This window comes from Mirounga angustirostris, unplaced genomic scaffold, assembly GCF_029215605.1.
Source record: "Mirounga angustirostris isolate CCGP_5_RB_7025 unplaced genomic scaffold, mMirAng1.0.hap1 SCAF_5, whole genome shotgun sequence".
Lineage (NCBI taxonomy): Eukaryota > Metazoa > Chordata > Mammalia > Carnivora > Phocidae > Mirounga > Mirounga angustirostris.
The window spans coordinates 134,492,297-134,516,470 of NW_026991713.1; the positions used below are offsets into that span (position 1 = coordinate 134,492,297).

General features: G+C 39.6%; 1 protein-coding gene and 1 long non-coding RNA gene across 14 annotated transcripts in view; one reads left to right on the top strand and one right to left on the bottom strand.

The window, feature by feature from the left end:
* TASOR2 (transcription activation suppressor family member 2) overlaps positions 1-24,174 on the bottom strand; it is a 72,508-nt gene that overhangs the window by 19,147 nt on the left and 29,187 nt on the right. For 6 of the 12 annotated variants that reach the window (XM_064592104.1, XM_045874478.2, XM_064592106.1 and 3 more), the window contains 12 exons: positions 21,830-21,921; positions 19,564-19,701; positions 19,306-19,430; positions 19,207-19,226; positions 19,022-19,121; positions 16,779-16,879; positions 15,999-16,102; positions 12,280-12,352; positions 12,119-12,181; positions 9,636-10,355; positions 5,821-6,063; positions 1,590-2,469 (listed from right to left, as the gene is read on the bottom strand). In XM_064592104.1, the coding sequence (XP_064448174.1) occupies positions 1,590-2,469; positions 5,821-6,063; positions 9,636-10,355; positions 12,119-12,181; positions 12,280-12,352; positions 15,999-16,102; positions 16,779-16,879; positions 19,022-19,121; positions 19,207-19,226; positions 19,306-19,430; positions 19,564-19,701; positions 21,830-21,921 (2,659 nt within the window). The remainder of the gene's footprint in view (positions 1-1,589; positions 2,470-5,820; positions 6,064-9,635; positions 10,356-12,118; positions 12,182-12,279; positions 12,353-15,998; positions 16,103-16,778; positions 16,880-19,021; positions 19,122-19,206; positions 19,227-19,305; positions 19,431-19,563; positions 19,702-21,829; positions 21,922-24,174) is intronic. The other 6 variants (XM_064592107.1, XM_064592111.1, XM_064592110.1 and 3 more) reach the window with 3 other exon arrangements.
* On the top strand, positions 132-23,855 carry LOC135364508 (uncharacterized). Of its 2 annotated transcripts, none has more exons than XR_010411729.1 (3): positions 132-560; positions 4,401-4,725; positions 23,720-23,855. It is a non-coding gene; the product is annotated as an uncharacterized LOC135364508 (long non-coding RNA). The 2 variants fall into 2 exon arrangements; XR_010411730.1 differs by lacking the exon at positions 23,720-23,855 and adding an exon at positions 14,746-15,023.

The window sequence follows — 24,174 nt, forward strand, 5'->3', positions numbered from 1 at the left end:
GTTTTAAATGTGTTCATTTTTGTATTAAAAATATACAAACTTGAAACAATGAATAAGATAAAAATGAAGTTAATGTAACAAATAATGACAATGAATCTAATCCCCTCACTTAACAGAGGCAGAAGAGGGAACTGAAAATCAGAGCTTTGAAAACTAACTTCTTTTAGATCACAAAACCTTTACGCGGTAGAGCCACGACTCGAACAGAGGTCTCCAGGCTCCTGGTCTAGGATTTTTCTTTTACTCCACTCCAACTCTCTCTGGACACAATATACCTATTATGTGAATAATGGCTCCAGCAACCACCCAAATCCTCATTTTTGCCAAGTCTGGCCAACTCATTTCTTTTCTGTTTTTGTGTGTTTCTTCTAATAGTTGGGAAAGTCTGAAGATTAAAATATCTCTGTGGGCAATTCAGCAGAACACTATTTTCAGATTACAGTCCTGGCAAATCTCCTGAAACCACACAGGGAGAAAACATTTCTGGCCATTTGCCCGGCAAAAGTAAAGCAGAGAGTGGCAGTGAGAAGAGTCAGAGGGGCTGCAGAGCTGGGCTTCAGGTAAGCAGGATGAAGGCTATGGAAATGACCGTCCTGAGTAGATGCAAATGTTAAGTCGATGCTCCCATGAGTGCAAGCTTGTAACCGGAGCACGGAGAGAAGTCTGACACAATTGAGCCACTCCTAGGTGAAACACTCCACGAAGAGGTAGCTGAGTGCCATTCCCTTCAGCGAGCGCTCGTTGGGAATAGTAATGGTTACCACTTACCAGTATGTGCCAGTCACTGCACAAAACCCTCCAGTACACAGCAACCTCACTTGTAGCTATTACTAACCCATCCTTCGAAGGGGTCCCTACAGACTGCCACCCTCCACTGGCTTCACCTGGAAATCTGTTAGAAATGTAGACTCGGAGGCCCAGAGGCCCGTCCCAAACAGACTTGAATCACAATCTGCACTTGAATGAGATCTCTAAATAAGCTGTCAGAGAGTAAAGATCGAGAAGCACTACCCCAGTAGAACAGGAACCTCTTCCAGGTCACAGAAGCTAGTTAAGTGGGAGAACCTACGTTAAAAACCTGGGTCAGCCCATACTCCAAAGCCTGTGCCTTCAGTCCCTCTGCTGTGACTGCCTTGGCCCCTTAAAGATTTACAGAACAACCCCATGTAAACCTCCTCACGCAGAACAATCTGACCAGCTTAACAAGCTAGAAGTAATTCTTGAAATGTTTCTTCCGGAATTTAGGCTGTAAAGCATTATTTCTCTATCTCACGATTTTACATTAAGATCTCATTTAAATATTGTAATTCAAAGACCACAAAGGCTTATGTAGGAGCATCTCAAAATGGAAAGCCATTCACAGGGTTAAAGTCAGCTTGCAAAAGGTCTCCATGTGACCATGACAGGGGCAAAACCAGCCTCATTTTCTTAGTGGTCAGTAAACACGACTGCCTGATATTATTACTAAGTTATCGGATGCACACACAGGACTTCTCTTTGCCCAAAGTCTGGCACAAGGATTCCTTCCCACTGCATTTATCTCAACACAAAAGTCACGTCCGTTTTCATGGAGTGTCACTCCTACTTACCCATGTAGTGCTCGGATTACAGTTTTCTCCAGCGGGTTGTTGGTATACTTGCTGTCCAAGCTGAACGCATACTCCGTGTCACATGTGAAAGTGACCTTAACGGAGCCGTCACAGCTGAACACAGTGTGAGAGCAGTGAAAGTCCTTCAGGCTGGAGGACAGCAATCTGCTCCTGCGCTTGAGCACCAGGGCCCCGGACAGCTTCTGCAGCGGGGACGCGCTCTGCTGGTGCCGGAATGGCATTACTTTCCCCACCGGGGTCCCCGCCTCAGGGCCTTTGGGGCCATTCTTGGCGAAGGCAGGGCTGGAGGTTCCTCTCTGCTGTAGGTGCTGCTTTGAATGTTCCGCAAGGAGCAGGGCATAGGAATGTTCCACGGCAACAAAAGAGCTTTGGCTTGCATCATTACTTTCTAGCGTTTCCTCAGAAAGGGCTGATGCGGCTTCCACGGGGGCCGGACTGCCAGGAGCCACGCTCTCCTCCTCTTGGCTGACGGGGGAATCGGGTGCCGGACTACTCTTCTTCTCAGAGGAGGGCTTAGGTAACAGTCCACCTTTTTGATTTTTAACTCCTCTGTGATACTCATGGTCAGATGTACCGCACACAGAATGTTCTTTAGAAAGCAAAACATCATTCTGTGGTGATTCAGAGGCGCAGGGAAAGCTCCTGGGCTCAGATGGTGATGTGGTAGAAGTAGCAGCACTTAATGCTAGGTCAGCTAGCATATTGAGGGCTTGGGAGTCACAGTTGACAATGGAGTTTTCAGGCAGATCTTTTTGAGCCACCGAGATATCTTCTGTCTGAGTTGCATTTATGCTAATAACATCCTCTTGACCAACTGATGAGATTTCTGATGGAAGTTGTGAACCAGTTTCTCCTTTTGCTTCAGTATAGAAGAAAAAGACATGTAACATTTGATTTCCATATATTTTAATTCTCTGCTATATTACTACTATGGCTTAGTGAAAATCAATGATTAAGTCAATATACTCAAGAAGAACCTCTGGATAGGTTACATAGATTATAGGTTGAAATTTTACTATCAGGTTTCTTCCAACTGCCAGTTCTAATATAATGTATTTACCATGGGAACAAATCTTAAGGAGTGTGCATATTGATTTAAAAAGAAATCACCTTTCAAAAGGCACGTACCGAACTACACACAAGGGATACTGATCAGCTAAAGAAATATACAAAGAGGGAAAGAAAAACAAGAATAAAAAACAGGAGTCCTGCCCTCAGAGAGCTTACAATCTAGTGAGAACATAAGAATTTCTAAGTTTGAAGTGTATATTATAGTATGTTAACACACTTTTAGAAAGCATGTCCCTTAACAAGTGCTTTGTTAGAGAAATCACCTAAGTTCAAACTAGACATGACTTTTAACCCTACTGATGTTTCATTAGAATATGTAATGATACAAATAAAAAAATCAGAAGAGTCATAAGATTATTCATTCAGAATCACCAATTTCATCATCTTCTAAAACTTTAAGTTCTGTACTGAAAACATTTCCTCTCTACTCTGTCTGCAAATAGCAAATCTCCTTGTCTACCGATAATTCTCCTTTCTGTAGATGATCCAATCCACCATATGTCTTAAGCAGAAAGCGACCTTCTACAGTCGCCTACTTCCATTCTCAGGATGTTAGTTTGGCCTACTTAGATGCGGCTATCATGAAGGACAGAGTTCACAACAGTACTAGGCAACAATTTCCTGCAGCAAGTGCATGCACAGAAAAGCCAACTGTGTTCTTTATAACAGCAGCAGCAGGTCTGAAATGAATTATTAACCTTCCTGCAAAGGCCAATGACTACGAATCCATTTAAGGAGAAAACCCTGGCCTGTGAGGTCATCAAACAGAATGAGAACGTGTGTGTGTGTGTGTGTGTGTGTGTGTTGGGAAGGATAAGAGTAATCAACCACTGTCCACTTTTTATTTAAAATAGCAAAACCCAAGGGGATTAGGGGTGTGTGTGTGTGTGTGTGTGTGTGTGTGTGTGTTGGGAAGGATAAGAGTAATCAATAGCAAAACCCAAAGGGATTAGGTGGGTGAAGTGACCCGAAGCAGAGATACGTCATCAGCCCCACAGATCTACTGGAAACATGATCTCTGATGTGTTTATTCACACTAATTTCATTCCATTGTCATTAATATTACGGCTCTTACACAGGGTATCACTTGTAAGTAAAGCCTAATATAAAGAACACTGCACTGAAGAAAAAGGCTTTAACAGATTATGTGTCTCAGTTAAATCATTTAATTACTGATTTGTTAGAAGTTCTCAATCAGTTAAAAATAGAATACTGATCATCTCTTTTAAAAAATACAAATAAGACAACACCAAATAAAATATATGTAAAATATAGAGTTCAATAAGTAAAAGCTATATTGAAAACTTTAAAAAGGGCAGAAAAGCACTAGTTTCAGTAACAAAAATGAGCCTTCCTAAATTCTTATACTTTATAAGAAATGAAACAGATTAGTATAGGTGACTAAGAAATAAAAGAAAAATTAAGAGATTATTTAAAAGGTAGCAAGCTTAAAATTTTAACTTGGAATGTGGCTGCACAATATATACAGACATTTACAATACAAATCAGCCTATTTCTGAATACATATTTTAAAAACTTTTCATTTTCTGGGCGCACTTTTCTGCCAATACCCAACTGCATTCTTCCCATTAATCCATTAGTCTACAAATATCTACAAATATTTGTACCAATTCAGTACAAATAATTCAAATGACACAGCTCAGCACACAAGGCATTTATATGTGTATCTATGCTCATGTTTACAAATTCATTGGAAAGACAGGACCAAGACAAATCAAATGATAAGAGAAGGGTACGAATTTGATTCTACGGTGTTCTCAAAAACCCAGAAGGAAATGAAAGAAACAGAGAGCTGAGTGAAGATCAGAGCATCGGGCAACGCCTCACGGTGGAGGCAGGACTAGCTGTGCAGAATGTGGTGGAGGGGAAGTGCACAAGAGCAGAAATCGGGGTGACGTGTGGGGAAGCACAGAGTACGTGGCAGGACAGACACGCTGAACGAGAAACAGCAGGAGGGAAACAAGGAGGTGTGGAGTAAGGCCTCCTTAGGAACCGCCCAAGAGACCAGCAGAGTTTGCATTTGGTATGTATGTGTCTCAAAACTGCAACACTGGGTTTTCGAATCACATGAGCTCTTAAAAAATTGTCACTCACTGAAAACAAAACACAAAAAAAACCCTTCTATTATAAAACAATATTAAAGAAACTTAGAAAAAACCACTCTTACCCATAATACCATCAGCCCAATAAAACAATATTTTCTGAATTCCCACTAACCATGAGGTTTTTTAAAAATCTAAAAATAGGTGAGGGAGAAAGCAGAATCAGGGAGATTAGACAGAAAACTGTAAGAATACAAAAAAAAACAACCCCAAAACTGTAAGAATACAAAGTATGAGGACATTACATCTTTGTTAACAAGAAAAACAACACACATGCAACCCCACAGGCCTCAATACGGAAGATGGAGAAGTCCGAGACTCCACAGGCTGGAAGAAGTGCAACACATACACATACACACACACACACACATACACACACACACGGACGCAAGGTGAGACAGGACGAGGACGCGATGTGAGCTCCGCTTGGGAGGTGAAGTCTGTGGGGATGGTGGGGCTTTCTGTCTAGCAGTTGAAAATACAGAACTAGAGCAGTTGGGCATTTGTTCATATAACTAAACTTTATTATTCACTGAAGCAAAACTAGGAAAGTAAAACCGCTTTTAAAATTAATCTAATGCTTTCTAAAACCAAACACAGGGTTCTGGACTACTGAGTGTCTTCAGTGATCTCTTTCTAACTCCCTTTGGACAAATAAACTTCTAACCTTCTACTTTCTTAACTGATTACGGCCCAGAAAAATATTGCCAGATACTTTCTGTGTGCATTTATTTATAAGGAAGCCTCTCTACACTGACACTCTTGTAGACCATTCACGTTCAGTCTTTCTGCAAACTAAAAAGTAGGGTCTATTTTGTGAAGGTCTGAACCTGCACTTAACAGATTTATTTACAACAGGAAACCCACCTACTTAGTCCTGTTAGTGTTTGAACTCAAGGAAATAGCAGGAACTGTTGCTAAATTTCAGCTGTTCTTAGATTATTTCAATATACTATCTTGCAATCTCAATTAGTCTGCATTGCGGTGTTTAAATCGACAGGAAGAGTGTTTCTTACCAGGTTGTGGCTGCTTTCTGATTCTGGGATTCTGATTGCCTTTTACTAGATTTACCCTCTGCTTTTGTGGAGATTTCTTCACGGGTGGCTTAGCCCTTGGAACAGTTTTGACTGGAGATTTCTCTTGTTTCCTTGCCCTTTTAGTATTCGTTGCCACTGGAGCATCTTTAGAAATGGGAGCTTCTTGTTTTTTCCTATCCAATTTGGTTGTCTGTACAAACTGTGCAGCCCGCACGTCAGCACCTTATGTAGAAAACACACCGTTTTTTAAGCGGTAGGGGGCTCAAATATTTATCAGCAATAGCTTCTCCTTTGACTTCTTTTGTTTTTTGGGGGGAGGGGTAACTTTAACAATAGGGAAGAAAATATAAAATTTGGGGTATTTCATTAAAAGATTTTTTTTTAACAAAGCATGAGTTAAAAGGTCTCAGATAAATATAAAAACATGATCTTTCTAAGCATTGGATATAGCCTGTCAGGTGAAGAAGAATGTCAGAGTAATAACTTTGTAAAAACAAGGCATGACTTAACTAAAGAAAAAAAAAATTCTCCATAATCTTTCCTGACTGATGAGGCAGGTGAAGGCTGAAGATGGTAGTTCACAGCACTGGGGAATGGAGAATTTAATTTACAGAAAAGCAACACAGCTCCCATGAAGTCATTAGATAAAACTGTAATCGCACTGCAGAAAAGAGACTGTATATTCATAAAGATCCATCTTCTGATTTCACTTGACTATTCCTAAATATACAAGTCTTAATACCACTGAAAAAATCATCTTTACAGAGCAGACAGAGGAAGGTCTGCTGAAGAAGCCTTCACTGATTTAACTTTCTACAAGTCTCGTACAAAGTGCTCAGCTTTCATCTCTCTTACAAAGTGCTCAGCTTTGCTTCTCACATGGAAGGGAACAGCTAGGAGGCAAGTATGTAGAAAAAAACCTCACGACTACCCTGCTAAATTAATAGAAAGTGTTTCAACCTTTTAAGAGTTAAAAAAAAAGTTAATAAATGTTCCCTTTGAAAACTTTTACTTTCAGCTGTTCCCACCAAAAAATTTAGTCCCAAAGATATCAATAAAAATATCACACGAGTGTTGGCAAATATTATAAAATTACGTTATAGAGAAAACACTACAGTTGACCCTTGAACAACGTTTGAATGGATTTCTTTTTAATAAATCTAAGTACACTACTATAAATGTATTATCTTCCTTTTGATTTTCTTTTTAAAGATTTATTCTTTGGGAGAGTGCGCACGCATGTGCACGCTCGAGGGGGGGGGATGGGGGGCAGAGGGAAAGGGAGAGAGTCTTAAGCAGACTCCGCACTAAGTGCAGAGCCCAACGTGGGGTTCAATCCCACAACCCTGAGATCATGATCTGAGCTGAAATCAAGAGTCAGACACTTAACTGACTGCACCATCCAGGCGCTCCCCCTTATGATTTTTTTTAAGATTTTGAGAGAGAGAGAGCACAAGTGAGAGAGAGCTGGGGGGGGGGAGGGGGCAGAGGAAGGAGAGAGAGAATCTCCAGCAGACTCCCCACTGAGTGGGGCTTGATCTCACGACCCTGAGACAATGACCTGAGCTGAAATCAAGAGTTGGATGATTAACCGACTGAGCCACCCAGGGGCCTCCGCCCCTTATGATCTTCTTATAGCACTTTCTTTTCTCCAGCTTACATAATTGTAAGAATACAGTATATAATATGTAAAACATACAGAGTACGTGTCAATCAGTGATTTGTACTATCAGTAAGCTCCTGGTCAATAGGAGGTTACCAGGAGTGAAGTTTGTGGAGACAAAAGCTATAGAGATTTTTCCACTGTGTGGGGGGTTGGTTGGCGCCCCTGATTGCCTGCGTTGTTCAAGGATCAACTGTATTTCTAATTGAGAAAAGGAAACACGATAGTAGTTTAATAAATTGTGATGACTACTAGTGAAATGTAGAAAACAGACCAATTTAATTTCATTCTTTTGGGAGTTTGAGAAAGGTGTTTTTTTTTGTTTTGTTTTTTTTTTTAAAAAAAGCTCTTGCATCTCTTTATGTGGTACACTTCCCTGGGTCTAATTATTTTCCTTCCTATTTATGACTTCTCATTCTACTCCAGCTATTTTCTAAAATTTTTAGCACAAAAAAGGCAAAATATAAATCAAGCAGGAAAAGTTCAGACTAAATTGAGAAGAGAAAGAGAATAAGACGAGAGGATCAAGAGCTAGGGGAGGCTCCTAGCAGCTGCATAGGCAGGCAGGAAGACTGCACACAACCCAGGTCCTGGGAGGGAAACAGAAACACAGAAGAAGGTGATCCTTCAGGGATCATCTGCATCACTCAATGCCATGTTAAAGTTGTAGGCACAATTCACTGGTGGACTGTAAAATAAATTTAATGAGTTGTAACCAGAATCCTTTCTTAAATGAAGCAGGATAGAAAATACTAGATTGTACTAGGCATAGTTAGGGTAAATGTTTTTTGAAATTTTTGTTTCAGTCATGTATATATTTGCATGCACTGGACTGACTATATAACATAAAATATTTCTTAAAGTGGAAATTTGAGAAACAGTGACAACATGTATCCTGAATTATAGATTATTCAACAGCTTGAAGTAAACTGGTTCATATACAGAAGAAACCCAACATGCTTGGCCTGGAACGTATTTGTAAGTAGCTGTACAGTCTGGTTTACCACTTTATACTGCCACACTTTCCATCCTTCCCACACGCGTGTGTATGCGCACATACTCACCCCATCTCCAACTATAATAAGCCAGAAATAACTATCTGTTAAGCCACAGGGTAAAGCCTTAATTATCTACAATCCTGAGGATCTGCATATCCCTGATGTTTTCTTTAGGCATCAACATTTCTAAATTCAAAATATTACACATACAGTTAGCAAACCTTTTCTGGGACAGGCTGCTAGGACATATTTTCAGCTTTGAAGGTCACATGATCTCAGTCACAGCTGCTCACCTCTGCCAGCAAGGTGTGAAGCAGCCAGAGACAACTGGTAAATGCTTGAGGGACCCTTTGGCCACAGTTGGTTGACCCCTTCTGTAAAGGGTCATGGAGCATATGGTTCCCTACCTTTAAGCAAAGTACAATACACACAACTAAGGTGACAGTAGGCCAAAATCACGTGGTTTGCTGTGCTCTGTTTGCCACAGCACATTTGCCTATACACTAAGTGGCTCCAGACTGATTCTCATTTAATTTACAGGAGGCAACAAAGCCATTTGTAGAATCATTTCAATATACAGGTCTCTAGGCCACTGGACATTGTTTGAACAGGTCTACGGCAGGATCCAGGTGACTATTTTTAAAAACTCTGATACACATAACGGATGGGAAATTTTGCCCCAGACTGCTTTAGGTTTGGAGAGTTCAGGCATTTAATTCCCTCTTTATACACGTTCAAACTACTGGTTATCACTTCCTGCTGCTACTGGTGAGCCTGGTTTTAGAAGACCCTCTTCTGCCACCCTTATTTGTCCAAGGATAGCTTAGAAACTGAGTCACCATTGCTTAGAATGGAGTGTAAATGAGTGAGTGACTGTTGGAAGCACTTTACAAATGAAATATGAGCCTTTGGTAGTGGGCTTTTGAGGTATCTTACAGTTTTTCCTATTTCTTGATTTTCATCTGCCATCTAGAATGGTGCTTCTCAAATTTTAGCACATAGACAAATCACCTGGAGAGAAACGTTGGCATTTCTAGCAAACTTCTACCTGATACTCCCCAGCTCGGGGCACGACAATCAGTACCATAGCTACTACTAATGCTCATTTCATACTCCACAGAAATCGTACTTACCTCTTTTTCTTTTCTGAGGGAGCGGTCCTTTAACTAATTTGAGAGTTGCTAGAGAATCCGAACCCTTGCTTGCTCCGGCAGGATTTCTTTTGGGGAAGGGGCGGCACAAGTTCACCCTTTTACTCTGCACGGCAGGTGGTACGCTTGCCTTTCTCTTAGGCTGAACTCTCAGATTTGATGCTGCGCTTAACGGAAGCAGAGCTCCCTGCCTGGCTTTAAACATTTCTTCAGGATTCTTCTCGGTTTCAGTTTCTTTTCTTACTTCTACCTCTGAGTCAAGAAATTCAGGATCTGGAGTCATAACTAAAGAAAATGCAGCGTCACAAACTCCATCTGAGATACAAGGGGACTGAGGACGCTCTGCCAATAAATCTAACGCAGTAGACACTTCCAAAACATACCCACTAGGATCTGAAAAATAAGACCTCAACTGAGTTAAAGACTGTGAAGGGCACTTTTCCACTGGAGGAACCAAGTCAAAGCCATTGGACAGTTGGCCAAAGAATGCAGTCTCTTGAATTCCATCTTGGGAAGCAGCGGTCAATGAAGAGCCTTTGTCTACCTTGTACAGTTCTTGGAAACTATGCTTTACTAATATGTTTGGACACACTCCTTCTTCAGTAAATGACTTCTTTGCTTCTAGCAGGGCACAATTAAGGGCAGGTAAAATAGGTGTCACCTTCAATGAGATGTCATCTTCACCTTTCAATTCTTTCAGCCCTAAAACATATACACATACATTTAAACCTCAAGTTTTGTCTTTTTTTTTTTTTAATTCTACAAAAACATGCAGGAAGAAAATCCTGTGGATTACAAAACCATGGGATGGTTGAATATGGTAGTGTTTCACATGGGAATCTAATTGGCAATTAATAGAAGACCTATGGGTACATTTAATGTATATATAACTCTATTTACATGAACTCACTCATACACACACACACACACACGCAAACCAAAAACGAGTGATTCCAGTGCAATCACTGGGTTAGAGTGAGGAAGGCAGCTCCACCTCATCTGACCAGGAGCCCAGCATGAGCTCAGGTACCATCGCAGATTTGCCTTCAAGTATTTTCAATGCTCATTTCCTGCTTTTAAAATCGGTCTTATTTTATCTGTACCTTATTTAACTTCAAATTCTTTTAAAGAAATTACAATGCAAACTAACTGACCTGCAGAAAGTAAAACCTTTAAGTAACCCCTAAATCTCATGGTAACTATTGGTGTTAAAATGAAATAAACAGGGCGCCTGGGTGGCTCAGTTGGTTAAGCGACTGCCTTCGGCTCAGGTCATGATCCTGGAGTCCCGGGATCGAGTCCCGCATCGGGCTCCCTGCTCGGCGGGGAGTCTGCTTCTCCCTCTGACCCTCCTCCCTCTCATGCTCTCTGTCTCTCATTCTCTCTGTCTCAAATAAATAAATAAAATCTTAAAAAAAAAAAAAAAAGAAATAAACATTTTTGGGGGGTGCCTGGGTGGCTCAGTTGGTTAAGTGACTGTCTTCGGCTCAGGTCATGATCCTGGAGTCCCAAGATCGAGTCCCACATTGGGCTCCCTGCTCGGCAGGGAGTCTGCTTCTCCCTCTGACCCTCTCGCCTCTCATGCTCTCTCTCTCAAATAAACAAATAAAAATCTTTAAAAAAAAAATTAAACATTTTTTAAAAAGTAAGTAACTAAACCGACTAGTCTTGTGTTCCACTCTCTCTCCTTGGCTCACTCTTTGACTGAAATGCTAATTTTTCAGCAAATCAATAACATAAAGAAAAATAATAAGAGGGGGGAAAAAAAAGAAAAGGTCAGGTCACTGAGAAGTGGGTAATAAAGTCCTAGAAAATGTAAGGCATCAGTAACTCTTAGATTAAAAAACCCCACAGATGGGGCGCCTGGGTGGCTCAGTCAAGCATCTGCTTTCGGCTCAGGTCATGATCCCTGGGTCCTGGGATCAAGCCCCCCATCGGACTCCCTGCTCAGCAGGGAGTCTGCTTCTCCTTCTTCCTCTGCTTGCCACTCTGCCTACCTGTGCTCTCTGTCAAATAAATACATAAAATCTTAAAAAAACCCAAAAAACCCATAGATGACAACAGCCTCTGGTGTCTACTGAACTGAACTGAGTCATGCCGCTCTTTTTAAAGAAAAAGTAACTGCAAAATTAAGAAACACCAAGTTAGTCCTAGCTGAATACACTTGCCCTTGAGCCAGTATTACGAAAAGGAAAAGAAGAGCAAACATGGATAAACAGGAAAATGTGACTAAACACCTGAGACATCTAAGTGAACATGTCAACAGGCAGCTGAATATGGGCATGTGAAGCTCAGAGGAAAGTCTAGGTCTGCGAAGGAGACAAAGAGGGATCACCCAGGGAGGTTAAAGGAGAGTGATTTCAGAGCAGAAAACAGTTACGAGGGTCAAGTGCTGCTGAGAGGTCAAGATGAAGACTGAAAAATATGCCCCAGACTCCATGAACTGGACGTCACTGTGCCCTTACCTGCTGGAAGGGATGGATGGAATAAATGTAACCCACATAGACCCGTCTGCCCATCTCCAAAATCTACACAGAATGAAAATCATAAGAAAAGTTAGGTTGTTGATCTTATAAAACAAAAGTAAACATACTGAAAAACAGTTTTTAAAAAAAGTGGTCCTTACTTGTTTCTGGTATTAAGGCTGATGATGTAAATAAGATGAAAATGCCCCGATCTTCTAAGCATTTGATGATTGCCTTAAACATAAAAAAAAAAAAAAAAAGTGAAAGAAGATTCAGTCCCTCTCTTTCTCCCTCTACCACACTCTGCAGTGAATTGTGAGCTCATGAAAAGTATAAATATAACACAATTCTTGAAATGTTAGTGTTTGTAAGAATCAGGAGAATTTTGTCCCCAGTATCAGAAACTGCAAGTTCCTTAGTCCTCAAATAATCTTGGCCCTGTGAGGCCTACATATAAGAACCAGAACATTAAGGTTAGTTTTAGGATAGTGTTCAGCTATGTAACAAATCAATTAGAAAAGACATTTCAGTTTTTCATTAAGATGCTTGACATTTCATTCTGCTGCCTAAGTAGCCAATCTGTCACCATTCAGCCACTACAAATTCAAGGTGACTCAGACCTGGGATTAGCATCTTAAGCTCATGTTTACACAAAAAATATCACAGAATCCTGGAACTCAAGACTGGAAGATACAATCCAATAAAATAATCCTTTCTACAGCATCCTAAGAGAAGAAAATAATAGTTAATGACATAATTAGGTCCTGTGGCACAAGAGATGCAGATAAAAAAAAACTCTTCCTCTCGTTTCCCTCTATCACAGTCTTCAGGGGAATCTGGAGCTCAAGAAAAAAAAAAATCCAGAAATTTTCATGTTTCTAGTAACTCTGGGAATTTTTCCCCAGATAGTGGGGAAGTTATCCAAAAGTTGCCATTGTAAATCATAAAGATAACAGCTTTTCCATTAGTCACCATTTCAAAAGCTTATATATCCATAACAAAGAGAAAATCCAATGTTCATATAGTAATTTTTCAGTTAAAAAAGAAACAAACAAAATACACCATTTTTTAGAATAAAGTGAGAAAACATTCTATTTTCAAAGATTGAGGGTGCCTGGGTGACTCAGTCGTTAAGCGTCTGCCTTCGGCTCAGGTCATGGTCCCAGGGTCCTGGGATCGAGTCCCACATCGGGCTCCCTGCTCCACGGGAAGCCTGCTTCTCCCTTTCCCACTCCCCCTGCTTCTGTTCCTGCTCTCGCTATCTCTCTCTCTGTCAAATAAATAAAATCTTAAAAAAAAAAAAAAAAAGATAGGTCATAAGCCTACAAATATGGGGAATCAATAAATTATTCAATAACAAAGTATGAAAAAGACTTCCAATGATTACATCCACAGGAACAATCATTCCACACGCTTCTGCGATAGCCCCTGGGCACCTGACAGTTTCTGCTTTTGTTTCCTCCAGTCTTACAAATTCTATGATGGCAGGGACTGTATTTGTATTTATGCTTCTGGGCACACAGTAGGGACTGAAGAAATAATTATTGAATAAATATACCAGTAGTTATATATACCCATAGCTTTGGTATCTAGTAAACTGCAGGTATAATTCTGGCTTCATTTTCTACTACTATAAAAAGTGAAAGTGACAAGAGAGTTAGCCTCTACATCATTCTGCTTTTTAGTTTTGTGATACAGATGAAATGTGCAAATAAAACAGAAATATATATCTTATTGGTCTCTCAGATTATGTACTGAAAGGGCTCAAGTTCCTATTTTAACCTTTGTGGGGAGAAATCATACAATGTTTACATATCTATTAGCCTTTTCCATTTACACACAGAAAAATACAGCCATACATGTCCTTAAGACCCTGTTAAAAAGAGACCTTGGTTGGTACTGTTCTTGAAGGTCAGTTTTCTGGGTACAAGGCCACATATACTTTATTCAAGGGACATCTATTGCTTGTCCTCTATACACCAGGCATGGGCACTAAGGTGTCAAATATGCTTAAGATATGATAACTGCCCTCAAGGTACTCAATGTCTAGGTGGGGAGACGGATATGTAAAAATTATTCATACAATGATGAGGCAAGAAAAAAAAGCATGGGAGCTAGAGAGTATAATGCTAAGTGAAGTTAAGTCAGTCAGAGAAGGACAAATACCATATGATTTCACTCAACATGTGGAATTTAAGAAACAAAACAAATAAGCAAAGGGGAGAGAGAGAGAGAGAGAGACAAAACAAGAAATGGACTCTTAACGCTAGAGAACACACGGCTGGGTACCAGAGGGGAGATGGGTGGGGGGTGGGGGAAACAGGTGATGGGGATGAAGGAGTGCACCTGTTGTGATGAGCGCCGGGTGATGTATGGAAGTGTTGACTCACAGTACTGTACACCTGAAACTAATATAATACTGTATGTTAACCAACTGAAATTAAAATAAAAACTTAAAAAACAAAAAAAAGGAAGAAAAAGCATGGACACCAAGGAGGAAGGACCTGATGTGATTTGTGCATCAGGTCTCTGCTACTTTTGATATCATTTGCACTTACAAACAGTCGCTTCATGAATGCATGTTCTGAAAACATTTTTGGACTCTCTTCCTTTTAATTTCCCAATAGAAAATGGACTGTGCTACTGCAAAACAACATAGCCTACATTCCCCCAGGAGATACTCAACGGCCATCTGCTCAGCATCCACTGCTGCCCAGCTGGTTCCTCTGTGCTGAGGAGCACTGCCACAGACTCAGCAGGACTGACCCTGGACCCAGTCCCAGCAGGTGGGCTCAGGATGGCCTGCGTGGGTCAAGGCACCCCATTCCCTGTTAGTTACTGGACAAGGGATGTGCAGATGACATACACTGGTCTAATGAAACTGAAGTGAAGGTGAGGAGGGGCTCTCTCTCTCCAGATGCACAAAGGAAGCATGTCGCCCCGAGTGGCAGCCTCAGGACAAAACTAGTGTACAGAGCAGAGTGAGGTGAAACACAAAGTCCTGAGCAAAGAGTACTTGAACTGGCCTTATCACCTAGAATTGAAAAAAAGCCTGTTCAGTCCTGTTACTATCTAAGCCAGCTTGGGTTTCCATCACAAGTAACTCCAAGTATCTTAACTGGCTGCCCCTAAGACCCCTTATCTTCACAGCTTAGACACAGGTCCTGTTTTCACTTACTGATTTCTTGCTATCTACTATGGGGGTAGTCCAGCATGCCACTAATGCGCTCACATGTTTAGATCACTATCCCACACTCACACCATCTCCCTTGGGATGTTTAGGTCTCACTCATAAAAAGTCACCCTCTACTCATTCCTCACACTGAGGAACCCTGGTTGACAAAATGGACAGAAGTCTCTGGGTTGTTACATAATTCTCATTAGCGGCTTACTTTCTCCAATATGGAAACAGTGGGAGCACCAGCATTTGATTTTTTTCCCTTACATACCTATAGATCAACACAGGTCACTTTTAAAGAAGTATCTCACAAGTGGTCCTTTGATTAACTCAGAAACACTAGGGATCTAATCAATTCTTTTGTCATAGAACAACAACAACAACAACAACAAAGATTTGGGGAATACTGTCCTCTAATTCTTAAAATTAGGAGTACAAACTGACCAGCGAAATACGAATGTAAACTGAGACACAAAGGAGGATGAAAATATTAGACAATAAATATTAATATGTCACATAAAAAAACAGATAAAAAACATAATAAAATTAAATAAAAAAAAAGAATATGTCACATATTAAGTAATGAAAATCCTTTCAGCAAACTAAAATAATTCACTCTAGGCACAGTCAACTAATAATGAGATATCTATTTCTTAATTCAAAGAAAAAATAATAATTATATTTTAAATAGGTGATTCTTACCAATTGCTTATTTTTAATATACTCTGTTAGTTTATCTATTTTTTCCCCTTGTTTGTTTGACAGTTCCACCTCATACATCCTGAAGCACATATCCTGGCAAGAGACTATGGAGAAAATCAGAAAAACAGAACATTTCTTATTTTAAAACGCTATTATGCTTTTTTATAACCAAGTTTTTCATTTTATATGTTAAAAAGATGAAAGAACTAGAAATACTCTTAAAAAAACATTTAACATTCAATGGTCTTTGTTATAAAACTCCTCAATAAGAAGTTACTGTGTCAAGTATTTGAAACAATGCTTTCACTAATATGGACTCTACTCTAGAATTTAACAAGACAAATACATACTATATAAATAACATAAACATCAATGTTCCATGAATTAATCTAAATGACCAGGAAATTTCCTTCTCGTGTTTTCTCCTTTTTTTCCTTCAGTTAGAAGTACATAAATAAATAAAAACCACCACCACAAAACCTCTGTTCTCTTTTAAAGGCATGGTTATGAGTTTCTGACTATTTGTAAGCAACTCTCTGCTGAACTCTCTCAGTGTTCTATAGTAAAGTGAGTCTCTGCCACCTTAGATGAAATTACCTTTCAGTTTCTAGTTAGCCTCCAAGGAAATAAATCACAGCAACCCTACAGCTTTTACAAAAGGTCCTTCCGCGAATCACTCAGGGCAAAACCACAACAGAGTGTGTAAGAGTGTGCGCGTGACAGATGGAAAAAACTGAACAAAGCCCAGGGCATGCAGTGTTTCATTATATCTGAACAGACCTTTTTGCTCCAGGTAATTCTGTTTTCTAAAGGCAGCTTCTGGTAGTCTTTTTTTCAAAGATGACACTTTCATTACATACTTAAAATCTAGTTCACGTGGCCTAAAAAAAAAAACAATATCATGCAATTTAATAAACATTTAAACTACAACTTCGTATTTTTTTATTTTCTAATATAAATGCAAACAAAAATATCATAACAAGAAAAGTCCTGAAATTGATAAAATCCGAATCAAATAATGTGCATATTTATAAATATTATAGATTTTCAAATATATGACCCCACAGGCCACAGTCTGCAAATATGTTCAACATTTTCTGAATGCATGTATTTTTGAGACTAACAAAATATCTAGATGAATGAAAGAATTATGCATACTGGAATGAGAATTTTCTAAAAATTATGCTATGTAAGAGTTGACAACTTTTTTTTTTTTTTTTAAAGATTTTATTTATTTATTTAAGACAGAGAATGAGAGACAGAGAGCATGAGAGGGAGGAGGGTCAGAGGGAGAAGCAGACTCCCTGCTGAGCAGGGAGCCCGATGCGGGACTCGATCCCGGGACTCCAGGATCATGACCTGAGCCGAAGGCAGTCGCTTAACCAACTGAGCCACCCAGGCGCCCAGAGTTGACAACTTTTGACAATAGTGGACTGCATACCATGCAGTGCCACTGAATGAACCACATCCAGACTTCTGTACCACTTCCCCCGACTTCTCCTTGAAAACTCATTTTCAAATACTTGTAGACTTATAAATGCTCCCCTTGCCCCTAAATACTTCTCTGTGTATCCTTAAGAAAGGACATTTCCTTATGCAACCATAGAACAATTAATGAAATCAAGAAATTAAAAATGATATGGTTCCATTATTTAACCTACACACCTTATTCAAATTTTGCCAACTGTCTCACTAAGGGACTTTATAACAAAAGAAAACAAATCTTTTTCTGTTTTACGATCCAATCCAGGATGACACACTGCATTTAGTTATGTCTTTTTAGTCACCTTCAATCTAGACAGTCTCTTGGTCTTTAACGACCTTGGTATTTTTGAAGAATACAGACCATGTATTTTGCAGAATGCCCCTCAATCTGGGTATATCTGATGTTTCCTGCTGATTAGATTGGCAGGAATACCACACAAGTGACACTGTGTCATTCTCTATGCATCCTATTAGGAAGCACATGATATTTATTCCACTGCTGGTGATGTTAACCATTTAGGTAATGGTTCTAGCCATTTCTCTCTACACTCATTAGTTGTACTCCACAGTGACAATGAACTTTCCCAACTCTCCCATTTATTTATTTACAGAATTCGTTTTTTTGTTTTGTTTTGTTTTGTTTTGTTTTGTTTTTCAGAGAGACAGCGCACACGTGCAGGGGGTGGAGAGTAGGGGGGAAGGGGCAGAGGGAGAGGAAGAGAATCTTAAGCAGGCTCCATGCCAGCGCAGAGTCCGACTCAGGGCTTGATCTCATGGCCCTGAGATCATGACCTGAGCTGAAATCAAGAATCAGATGCTCAGCCGACTGAGCTTCCCAGGTACCCACCCCTATTTACAGAATTCTTACTTTATTTTCTGGGTTGTAATAACCCTCAATCCTCCCTCTTAAAACAGGTCAGGCAACAGAAAGAAAATGAATTCTGACAGCACACCTATCTTCAGCTTATATTTCAATAGAATAGGTCTATCTTTCAACAGTTTTGGGTGCAAACCAAGTGCAGACTAAATAAAAAGATTTCATGAGATGCCCTTCACAATGCCCCCAAAACAAATAATTCATTATAATGCAAATATGTGTAATAGCTACTCTACTTAACAGTGGTCTAGGAAAATCATGGGAAAATTACAAAATCAGCTCCTGCAACTCTTAATAAAAATAAAGACTCAATAATAGTATTAAGTGCCTGTAATCTGCTGCATCTGCTACTGAGGCAAATCCAATTTATTTCTTGGGAAAGTCAAACATCTAGTATCAAGGTCATATTCTCATGAATGGATTAAGACACTAAAATTTCCAAAGCAACTTGTCAAAGATTATAAAACTATTTCAAAGCCAAGGTCAGAATTTAGACCTGAATTTTAAGTTTCCTGTGCTCTATACATCTACCTAAAGTACTCTAATAAAAAACCAAGTACGACTGCTTTGTTTCACACCAGTACCAACAAACAAGACATCAAAATGAGAATTAAAAAAAAAAAAAAAATCAAACAGTAAAGGACACAAACTCAATACTTACAGTTGCGTTGGAACAGCTGTACCGTAAGAGGACCAAAGAGTTATATCACACAGCAGACAGCCTTGAATAATTAATCTGCCTTGCCATGAAGAGGTGAGCACTGTAAGAAAAGAGTAAGAAAGAAACTGATTATTTATGAGCAAAACATTTACTTAAATAAAAGAACCAATTAAATAATTTCTTACCATTTTCACTGAGTTCAAATCTAGGGAAAAAGGAAAGGCATGTTTATAAGAGCAAACAGAACAGATCCAGTAAAACAAAGTATGTGCATAATTACTTACATGCTTTTATGAGCTGATGCTGCCATCCTTTTAGGCTCCCTATACTGAAAAGCTACAATAATATAAGGGCAGATCTGCCTGGGTCGCTCAATAACAGAGCTGCCTGAAAGTTCATAGAGGTAATACTGAAAGAAAAGAAATAAGGATTATCAGAGTAGCACCATGGAATGCTTTATCTCAACTCCACCCAGTCCTAACATTTAACACATTAGATTCAGAAATGTATCTTGGGAATGATTTATTCCCAGGTGACTATACCTGACTCAGTTCAAATGCACGAAAATGACTCGTCTTGTGAGAAACCTTGTTAGTATTTGCAGCCACGTGGCAATCATAGCCAGAAGATGGGCTCGTATAGTTAGTGGTATAATTCTCAGACACAAACTTGACTTTTCCCTAGGATAAAAATATTAAGACTTATCAGATGTCTTCAAAAGGCAATAATCTCACTCTAGGATTCATTTAAAAGTAGCCTAATAAGTAAGGATGTGGACGTGTTTCAAATTGTGTTAACAACTATGGTTCTTGGCAAATTATCTTAAGGCCAACAATAGTTTTAATTATCCATGAACTTCTTAATATTGTACTTAAAAATCTGGTATGTCTGGGCATCTTCCTGAGGTAAATGATCACAGCTTCTACCACAACATGAAAGGAGTACGTGAATCCCCCCAAATTTAAGAGAACCATTTCTGTAAAAGAAAAATTACACAGCCCACCAACTGAACAGATTAGCTTAGTCAATGACTGTAACATAGAAGGTGACAAATGGAATCTAAAATTTCACAAGATGAATTTTCAAACTGAAGTATTAAGTTATCAATTGTTATATATAATTTTTGTTGATACAATTTTTGAACAACAAATTTTGAAAAATTTGTTGATATAATTTTTAGATCAAGGTATTTCTATTATGCCAGGACCCAGTACATCAGCAAGAAGCAAATATACAATAAAGTGCTTAGCCGGACCTGATTACTGAATAGTCGATAGTATTTCCAATTATAGATTTCTCTTCATCAAGGGTTACATGTCTTCCGGGGGGCAGGGCGGGGGAGGCAGTTAAGGTTACCATACAATGAAATATCATACGATGATTTTAAAAGCTGTTGTGAATATAATGACATATGTGGAAAAATACACAGAATATATACCAAAATGAGGTAAAGTTATAGAAAACTTCAATTTTTATCTTTACAGGAAGAATCTAATTTGGGGGGGGGTGTTAAGGTCCTGCCTCTTCATTCATAGGACCACCAGGGGCATTGATAAAAAGCCAAAGAATATAAATAGTAGTTCTCAGTGAGCAATCACAACCTGTATCTTCTCCCCCTCCAACATTTTATGATGTCACGCATGGCTGGCTTGTGAGCAGTAAAGTAAGGAGAACTGAGAGCATATAGGTAAAAACTGACCAGCAACATCCACCAGACAGGGGGTTACAAGCCAAGAAACCCAAGGCGAAGCACAATCTGACAGAGGTACAACACAGAACGAGGGTTATGTGAGCCAATGGCCCATCTACTGCAGTAGGTCTCCTGCAGGAGGAGGCAGAGGGAGGAGGAGTGGGGATGGCGCGCGCCAGTGTGATGCTACCTTCCCTCCAGTTCTTGGGGACACACCTTAGAATGTGAACAGTTCACACTCAAAAAAACACATCAGTAGTGTTGGTTTATAATCAGAGAACTCAAGATAGTAAGAAAGCTAAAACCGAAGCAAAAAACAACAAAATGAGACCACAGAGTATGTCCTCACAAAGCCCACCAATCTCTAAAGTCAGAGTTTTCCTAGGAACTACTTGAACTACTTGAGGGTGTTTTAAGAATTTCTGAGATCAGCAGTTACAGATGCCACATAAAACTGTGAACAGGTCTGGATGTTTTAGGGATAAAGGAAATAAGGTTCTCTTATTTCAACAATTTAAACAGAAAACGAAAGTTGCTGTCTAATTCCTCTCTTATAACTGTAATCACATTGTTCTTATAGGTTGCTACTTATGTTCTGTTATTTAATGTTTAAAAAGTGGCACTGTGGGCCAGGGCGAGAGGAAGACTTTTTACTGATTACCTTCTGTGTTATTTTGAAAGTTGTTTTGTTTTTTATTTTATTTTATTTTTTAAAGATTTATTTATTTGACAGAGAGAGAGAGACAGCGAGAGAGGGAACACAAGCAGGGGGAGTGGGAGAGGGAGAAGCAGGCTTCCCGCTGAGCAGGGAGCCCGATGCGGGGCTCAATCCCAGGACCCCGGGATCGTGACCTGAGCTGAAGGCAGACGCTTAACCGACTGAGCCACCCAGGCGCCCCTGTTTTGTTTTTTTAAAGACATATTCATAGATCATTTATCAAATGAACAAAAAAGCTTTGTCTTTAAAGGAAAGCAAGAACAGCAGTTATCTTTTCTGAATTTATAGCTGTCTTCAGTGACTATGATGTTTAGCAAATGATCCACAAAGAACATTATCACAGACTGATAACCTTTAGTTTTTAAAAGAAAAATTACATAAAAGAGCGTTTGGGCTTTACCTTAATTAGGTTAAAAATTACAACATAACCACACTTCCCATGATACCATGGTCTTGCATGAAGATAGTCTGAGTATTTGGAAATATACACACCTATAAAAGTATAAGATACAGATTAATTCACACTTTAAAAGGATTGTTTACTCACATACATTTCACATGTAGGGCTACCTTTAACAGAACAAGACAACACAAAACACAAATAAATAAAAGTCAACATTAAACTGTTTTGAAACTGCTTACCTTTTAAAAACTATTCAAGATATTCTGAAGGTATGGAAACATTAGAGCTAAGACAAGACAGGATGTATCTGATGGACAACCAATGTTCTAGTTGGGTACAATAACTAAAAAGGGATACAAGTATCACAATTCTTGGTAAATTCTAAGTTTATTTTTTTTAAGGCAATCATTCAGTGAAAAGGCCTATCTGTAGTAATCCGATTCTCAAGTTATTTTTTGCAAAAAATCTCAGTAAGGACTCTATTTAATAATAAGCACTAAGGTCTGCCACTTGGCAGGTATGTGCTAGGCAGCAGTGGCACCAAAGTAAATAGGACAAGGTCCTGCCTTGAGGCAGCTTATGCTGCTAGTCTGTGCAATTTCCAGTTGAGGCAGGGGTCACGTTTGTTCTACTCACCACTGTAGCCACACCACAGCCCAGTATATGGTAGGTACTTAACTATTTGCCAGACACATGTATTTGAGGACACAAAGAAATGGAAATAAGCAATTATATTTTCTTAGAAAAGGAGTTCTTTAAACAGAGGAATGAAATTCTCAGAGAACAGAGTGAATACAAGTAGGGAAGCATAAAAGATTATAAACTGTGCAGGACAGTGGGTCACAGCATGGGGAGCAGGGGAGAAAGCACGGGAAGCTGAGGCTGAAGGGGAAGCTTGGAACTGGGTGGTAAAGATCTTTGTAGGACTTCTTCAGGGGAGACCTCACTCTATAGGCAGCAGAGACCCACCAAGGGTTTTCAGCAGCAGACTGCCACTTACAAGACAGTGGAGTCTCCAGAGGGGAGAGGCTAGAAGCAAGACCAACCACAAAGCTACGTCAGAGCTGAGACAGGTCCCCAGGTGGCAGCAGCAGGGGAATGGCAAGGGAAGAGCAGATCCCACAGAGATTCCTAAACTGAGGCATCTCTCGAAATACGAGACAAAGGAGAGAGTCCTTGGATATCCTGGTAAGAGCAATGAACTTGTGGTCAGAGGCTTGGGTTCCAGCACCAAGTCATTCACTTCCTACTAATAACCACGTGACTGAGGAGCAGGTCACTTGAGGTGGGGGGGGGGCACTTGGATACATAGACCACAGGGTCCTCAGGAAGATTTAAAAAGATCTATAAACTTTTAAAAAACTAAAAAGACACTACATTCACAGAACTAAACATTTCTATTTGAGCCCGAAACTATAAAATATATGCGGGCAGTAGTGCTATTTTCTTACCCACCCCAGTACGTGTTTAAGAAAGTATATTTGTTAAGAATAATGCAGTTTCTACTCCAGCACCCCACTGAAGCCAACCTCTTAAACATCAACCATATAATTAGGAATTAGAGTAATGTAGAACAAGAGCCTTCTATTTTGGACATGTAAGCTAAAGTATTTACTTGTAATTTACTTTCAAATTCTTCAACAACAACAAAATTTTTTAACCAAATGAAGGGAATAATGCAAAACATGATCTGTTAAACCTAGGGGATGGGTACATTATACCATCCTCTCTTCCTATGTTAGTTATGTTTTACAATGAAGGGGGGGTGAAAAAGAGTAGGAAGAAAAAAAGGTTTTATGTAAAATGTTATCAGGGTTATGAATGTATTCCCTGTCATGGCCTTTAGAAGATGTGAATGTAAGTTTTAAAGCATTTTGTGTTACACAGAGTGACTACATAACCCAGCAATTCCACTGCTGTGTCTATACCTAAGAGAAGGCAAAACACATGTCTCCACAAAAACTTGTACATGAATGCACACAGCAGCATTTCCGTAACAGCCAAGAAGTGCAAACAACCAAAGGTCCCTCAAGCGCTGAAAGAATAAAGAAAATGTGGTAAAACCATGCAACAGGATATTATTCAGCCAAAAGGCAGACAAAGTACTGCTCCAAGCTACCACAGGGATGAGCCTTGAAAACACTAAACTGAGAAAAGGAGTCACAAAACATCACATAGGATTCTGTTGATGTGGAATGTCTGAAGGAGGCCAACCCGGAGAGGGGAAGAGCAGGTTAGTGGCTGCCTCGGCCGTTGGTGGCGGGGAATGGGGCATCACTGCTAATAGGCACAGGACTTCTTTTTGGGGGGATGAAAACAGTCTAGGATGGACTGTGCTAACA